The sequence below is a fragment of the Cyprinodon variegatus genome, unplaced genomic scaffold (genome assembly GCF_000732505.1).
Source record: "Cyprinodon variegatus isolate N-32 unplaced genomic scaffold, C_variegatus-1.0 Scaffold903, whole genome shotgun sequence".
NCBI lineage: Eukaryota > Metazoa > Chordata > Actinopteri > Cyprinodontiformes > Cyprinodontidae > Cyprinodon > Cyprinodon variegatus.
The window spans coordinates 10,774-17,460 of NW_015151356.1; the positions used below are offsets into that span (position 1 = coordinate 10,774).

Sequence of the window (6,687 nt, forward strand, 5' to 3'; positions counted from 1 at the left end):
ATCCACCTTCGCAGAGTACAATTATTATTTTACAATTTGTACACATTTTGTACGCATGGTGCGTGACTGGTTCCACCTGTTCAAAATGCATCTGAGAAGAAAAAATAAAATATTGGAAACCTTCACCAGCACTAGCCTTCCATTAGAGATCGTTTGGCTGATCATAAAAAGAAAGAAATAAAAAAATGTGCCATGAGTATCCAGGCGTTTGTTGACTTTTAGGCGTTTCATTCCGTCTGATGGCGCCATAATGCTAATATACTGTTCATCTCTACTCACCAGTGCAGGCTTGGCCACATTACTGAAAATGGCATTGAGCTGTGATGGAAGCGTCAAATAAACCCCAAAACAGTCAAGAGTCAATGAAACATCTGCTTTCATAGTGAGTGTATTTGACTGCTGCTGTAGAGCAGGATTGTACCTGTTAACACAGTTCATTTTTTCTTCTTTAAAACTAAAAGTCCTCTGTGAGGAAAAGGCCAAGAATGTCAGCCGTTATTGTGCCACGAAACACAAACATAACACATTGACATCAACATTTAAAACAGGGGAGTGACTTCAAATGGTTTTCTCCGTCTCCAGGTAGCCCAGTGTTTGCGATTCTTGACTGTAACTAATTGGCAAACAGGCAGGTCTCTCCAAAGGCCACAAGAAACAGGATATTTTTTTTTTGTTTAATACAAAACTATACCCCTCCCCCACTTCATTTTCTTTAAGCAGAAGAAATCCAATATTGCTAGAAAACTTTGCCGTCTTCTGCTTGATTGCTCTCTTTATTTTCACGTTTATGGAAGAAACGTTAAGCTTCCCAGTGTGTCCCAGAATCAATGATGAAAGGACTTCCAAAGTTCATCCCAACACTAAGCAGTCCACAAAGACAAGGCCTTCCGTTTCAGCTGGATGCTAGCTTTCAGTGGATTTACTGGCTATGCTACATAGGTGTACACTTTGCGGTCCTCCGGTGTTCTTGCTAAATATTCCCTCTCAATGAGTCCTTCAATGCGTTTCTTGATGACTACTGGACTAGGAAGGAATCGTGCTCGCAACTGCTGTGTGACCTGTGGAGACAGAAAGCAGAAATTAGAACCAAAAGCTACATTTTCTATATCATAGCTGTGAAACAAAATAAGCCAACTTTTGCTACTTATACAAGCTGTGTGAATGCTCTAAGATTTGTTAGCTGATCTGCAAAAAGATTTGAATATTTATCTAAACAAAAATTCAATGATTGCGCACTTATATTACCTTACTTGAATTACTATGTAGAAATATGGGGCAACATCAATAAAACCTTGCTGTGACTGTTTTGCACATTACAAAAAAGGGCCATCAGAATGGTTCATAAGGCAGGATTCCACGATCATTCCGCCTCAAACTCCCAGATATGGTAGAATTTCAAAAAGCTCAGTTTATGTATAAAGCTAGAAATAAACAACTACCACAAAATATTCAGAAGCTGTTTTCTTATAGAGTGGGGGGCTATGACTCCAGGGAAAACCTTAACTTCAGAACCTTGAGGGTTCGAACCACCATGAAGAGAAAGTGCATTTTGATGAGTGGTGTGAAGGTCTGGAATAAACTCCAAAAGAGCTGAAGCAATGTCTCAGCATGAGTCTGTTTGAAAAAAAGAAGCTCAAACTGATGTTTTTCAACATGTACTGTGATGAGGAGGGGAGATTAATGGCGCTGTGGGGTGTGAGTGGAGGGACTGTGGCAATGATGATTGGGGGTTGGCAGGACTCTTGAGTGACAAAGTAAAAGGGTGTGAATTACGGATTTTTTTTTTTTATTAGAGGGAGAAGGGGAACGAATAATAAGTTTTACTTCTTCATACTCCTTTTAAGACAGTTTACATGAATCAATATCAGTTCTCTGCCTGTATATACCTACAGGTTTATTTGGTGGAGACTTTTGTTTCTATTTATGTTAAATGAATTTAGTTAGTTTGGAAATTGGTGTTGGTTTGGTTGATGTTAACTAGTCTTTTTTGTGTGTATTTGGTTAATTCATTTAGTGTTATCAAGTTTTCAAATTGTCTGAAATTTTTTCTGTACTAAATTTCTATTCACTCATTTATTCAAAGTCCAGGACAATTCAAAATCAGCTCAACCATAGTTGAGATCCAGCCAGAAATATTGAATTTATCCTAAATATGATGGATTAAAAACTTAATGTTATGTTCATTTTTTTTTTTTTTTGCTAAATACCTTCTAAATAAACAATAATTGTTTAATAAATCCCATTACATTTATATTATTCAAGAGCATCATCTTTCTTCAGCTCTTTAAAAACCATTAAAACACAGAAGGCCTGTCCTATTTGGTTTTTGACATGTCCTGTTAATTATGAAAATAAGCACCACAAACCTTTATTTAGATTTTCTTTCATAGGTTTTACCTTTGCTTTGTGCACGCTGCACTGCCTTTTTTATTTTTCTAAGGCTAGTCTTAAAAAAAGCCACATGAACTTTGTGTTTTCTAAGACCACTAGTGATGTTTAAAATAAAGTAATCCATAATGACAAAATCCTTTCAAACACAGATATTTTAACAATTAATGAAAAACTCTAGGTTATATATAGTCTGTAAACTGAAAGACTTAAAATAGCTAAAATCTCTCTCCACTCTGCAGACTGTGTAGAAACCCTGTGTGACATCATGACGCTCTTTCACATTTAAAAGCAGCGATTGCCCTCCAGAGATCCAGCAGATATTAAACTCTTTACATTAAAAAATTACCCTGAAGAAGTTTAACTAAAGACAAAAAACAGTGCAAGCATATTTTAACTTAAATTTGCACTCAGTATATCATTATCTCTTTGATGGTTTATTTTTGCCTCAAAGAATAGTCATTGTTCTTTATCCTCAAAGCCACTGACTTACCTCTGCTACTAAGACGTTGTGCTGCATCTTTTTTCTAGACTTCATGATGCGAACAATGGCAGCTTCAATCTCATGCTTTCTGTCATCGTCAACCTTCTGTCGCGTCTCTTTCCTCTCTGGGTCAGACTCTCCCTGCTTAGCAGCCACTAGAAGAAGACGTACACCAGAGTTATTGCAGCAGGTGTCATTAACATCTTTAAAGATCATCACTATTCCCAGCAGTGGTAGAAAGTTTGAGTTTGGCTGAATGTTAAATACAAGTTTCTATTGAAATCTGAAACAAAGAGATGGACAATCCTAAAGTGTAGATGGAGATACTGCAAACACGTGATAAATTCCCTTAATTCTTATAATAAAACACAGCTCAACTTCTCCCTAAAACTGGCTCCATACCTAAAATAGTTTAACATCCAATATCAAAAATCATTGTTATCCTAATCAGTCAGCTCTAATTTCTACATCTGACTGATGTTCAGGTTAAACTTTTTTTTCTCTTAATTAATTTAGTTCAACAAACCAAAGAACTCCCAATAACTGGAGCTACAAACACATTAACAGCATTTTCATTTTTACGTTTATTCAATTTAAGAATGGAAAAATCTTATTTTCTATTCTGATGGATTTATTGTATTAAAATCCTAAATAGAACAAAATTAGAAAAAAAGTGAGACTATCTCGAAACATAACATTTTTACTAGTCATAAGTGGAGATTTACCTGTCTGGATTTTGACCCGATGCAGTTTAGAGGTAAACTGGTCATTGACTGTAAACACGTGGCCATTTTCAATCTCCTTGGACTTGGGCTCTTTAGTAAGAACTCTCTGAGTGGGCTTCCCACAGGCCAGGGACTGCAACGCTCGCACCAGCTCCCTCTCAGGGATATCCGTCTCCTGCTGGATTTCCTGTTGTATGAAAACAGTCCACACAGGTTCATTATCTGGAACCTTTATAGCTGAAATTCTGCATATTCGATATCAAAAGGAACCACATGTTTGTATGTTAAAGTGAGGAGACAGCAGAGTGATGTGTACCTCAAAAGTGGACTTCTCCCTGTTGTTAAAAAGCATGAGAATGGTCATCTGAAAGGTGGAAACTTGCAGGATGTGTTTTCTGGTGTTGGAGCCAGTCACCTGGGCCCCTCCCACTCCTACTTCTGAGCCGTCCTCCTGTGGATGCAATACCAGTTTTTAATACACAGAACCAGCAATAAAAATAAGCCTTCATGATAGTATAAACAAAAAGGACTAAATTTATTTGGTAACTGCCATAGCAACTCATGGAGGCACCCATTATAATTCTGTTGACAAAATGGACTATGATTAATTTATTGGTGTTTTTTTAGTTACGATAGTTATGTAATTTGCAAAAAAAAACAACATGCCCCCCAAAAATCCCATAGGAATGAATGGGGATTCCAAAAAAAGTTAAAAAACGAACCACTGGACTTTGTTTCCAAGTTTGAGGACGTTTCGCTTCCCATTCAGGAAGCTTTTTCAATTCAAATGTCAGCAATAGCGCTGAATGAATTGGGAGAGGGGATAAAAAGGGCATAAAAATTCCCTATTTTTGAGGCTTCGCTGCGTCCTTCATTTTCTCAAAACTGAAACGTAATAAACTAAACTGTATATTCATAACTGCTACGGTTTTTCCAAAATCATCCTTCAAGTGCCACAAAATTGGAGGAAAAACACAGATATAGAGTGGATGACATCACACATCAAAGTGGAGAGGGATGGATTTTCCAAAAAGTGAAAAAACGTTTTTAAATCACTTCCATGGCCTACTTCATGTTGTCCGACAGCTTCTGTTGCGATGTTTTTCAAAATGTTAGTCTGAAGCAAAGGGAACTGAACTCTGCTTTCAAACCATAGCTATTTAGATTAAATGCAATTAATAATTTAAAGCAATTTAACCCCTTAACACTCACCTTATTATAGCTTGTGCAGAAACACATTGCAAAACTGCCATTGGCCAGTAAAATAATATAAATCCCAAATGCCAAATATCATTCGAAAGCTGACCTTTTAGTTTCTGAAGATATGTGTAAAGACTCTGTAGATTTGACATAACCAGAACTGTGTCACTTCAAAGGTGTCCAAAAAACTATTATGCTATATCTTTTGTATAATTCATAGTTTACCTGTCCCACCTACTACAGCTGTTCGTAATGTTGTGGACAATAACTGTGTTCACATCTCTAGTCATTAGAATTGTCAAACTATGACCCTTTTTGTATGCCAAAGGTCCATTCGTCACAATTGTGCCAAATTTGGACCAAATAATGCTTTTGTATGTTTAGATTTACACAAATTATCATATCATTCAAGCACTTTTTTTTTTAACAATATTTCCAATTTTGAAGTTTGAAAGTCCACTCTGAGAGTAACCGCTAGGTTATCCTCTCACACTTTAGCAGATAAATAAACCCTATACTTTCAGCCCGGCCCTACACTTCTGATATATCTTCACAAAGCTTATCTTATCTTATTGGCTAACAAAATAACTCAATTAAAGTTAGATCGGGAAATTTATGGTTGAGCGCTAGCTGAATAAAATCACGTGACACATACACGTGAGAAGGGCTTTTTTTTAACGTAGAGGAATTTTCCGTAGCATTTTGGATGATTCAGAAAGGAAGTTACACTCAATGTATGGAGTAAATAGGTAGATGAATACGTCCACGCAACGTAGATGATCTAAAATAGGGGACAAGTATCATTACGGAAAATTATTATACGTTTTCCTCCTTATGTTTTTTCTTTTTTTGGCAAAATAAAAAAAAAAAACTTGGTGGATTATTATGACATTTATATTTTTGGAAATAAACCTGGATATTACTTTTTTGTGGAGTGGTACAGACAAATAAGTCTGTTTTTTTTTCTGATCACCAGAACATAGAAAAAGGTAGGATCTGATAATTATGAATTCTAAGTTGATGACGAATTATTAGTTACTGGGTTTTTTTTGTGTATGGTTGACTTACATTTGAGTCAGCTTTCTTAGGATTGCCTGATTCTAAAGAGGTATAATATGCTGGGTTTCACTTTGATTCAAGCCTGATATTTGATGCGGAAAGAAATGTGACGTAAAAGCGTACCAATGTCGGGCAGTGGATGTAAATAGGTTAAAAATCTTAAAATGCTTAAAATGACTTATCTGTGATGTTAACATTAGCTGATTTAAAACATTTAGTGGAAGCAAAAGAACAAACTAAATATTTTACATGGATTCATAAAGTTAATGCACCCTCTAAAAAGACAGGAACCGAAAGAAATACCCAACAATGTAGAATTTAAGAATGTGTGTGTCCCTTTCCCACTATGTAGAATTATACTTGCTGTTAGCAGATCATTAATCTCAGAAAGCATCAATATAACAAACAAGTATGTCTAGAAAACTGCAAACTGAAACATACCTTTTTAATGGGACCATAGAAGGTGGCGTTTAAATCTGCAGAACCCATATGGTGCTGTAAGGTGAGTTGTCTACCACTGTGCTTACCAAGGTAAAACCTGTAACCAGAGAGTACGCTTCCATTAACCACAACAAAGAAAAGTAATTTTGCAATAAGCTGGGCACTAAACTGGGTATTTGGTCTTGTGGTTTTTATTAGAGATCTTAACCCATGTTATAATCAGTGAACACTAAGAAAACAAACAAAAAACAACAGGCTGCTCTACAGAGTGGCTACTTCAAATCAGAGCACAAACCTGAAAGTAGTCTGTTATTCAGGATTACTTCTAATGAAATAACAGTTTTGCATAAAAACTGTCTGAAAAGAAACAATGTTCCTGCCAATAAGGTT

General features: G+C 36.1%; 1 protein-coding gene across 1 annotated transcript in view; it reads right to left on the bottom strand.

Annotated features, from left to right (window-relative positions):
• Positions 1 to 776: 776 nt before the first annotated feature.
• LOC107099750 (cullin-3) overlaps positions 777 to 6,687 on the bottom strand; it is a 26,177-nt gene continuing 20,266 nt past the window's right edge. The window contains exons 12-16 of the mRNA XM_015398007.1: positions 6,298 to 6,394; positions 3,914 to 4,048; positions 3,598 to 3,784; positions 2,882 to 3,027; positions 777 to 1,058 (exon numbers count right to left, since the gene is read on the bottom strand). Coding sequence (XP_015253493.1) covers positions 927 to 1,058; positions 2,882 to 3,027; positions 3,598 to 3,784; positions 3,914 to 4,048; positions 6,298 to 6,394 — 697 coding nt within the window. The 3' untranslated portion in view covers positions 777 to 926. The remainder of the gene's footprint in view (positions 1,059 to 2,881; positions 3,028 to 3,597; positions 3,785 to 3,913; positions 4,049 to 6,297; positions 6,395 to 6,687) is intronic.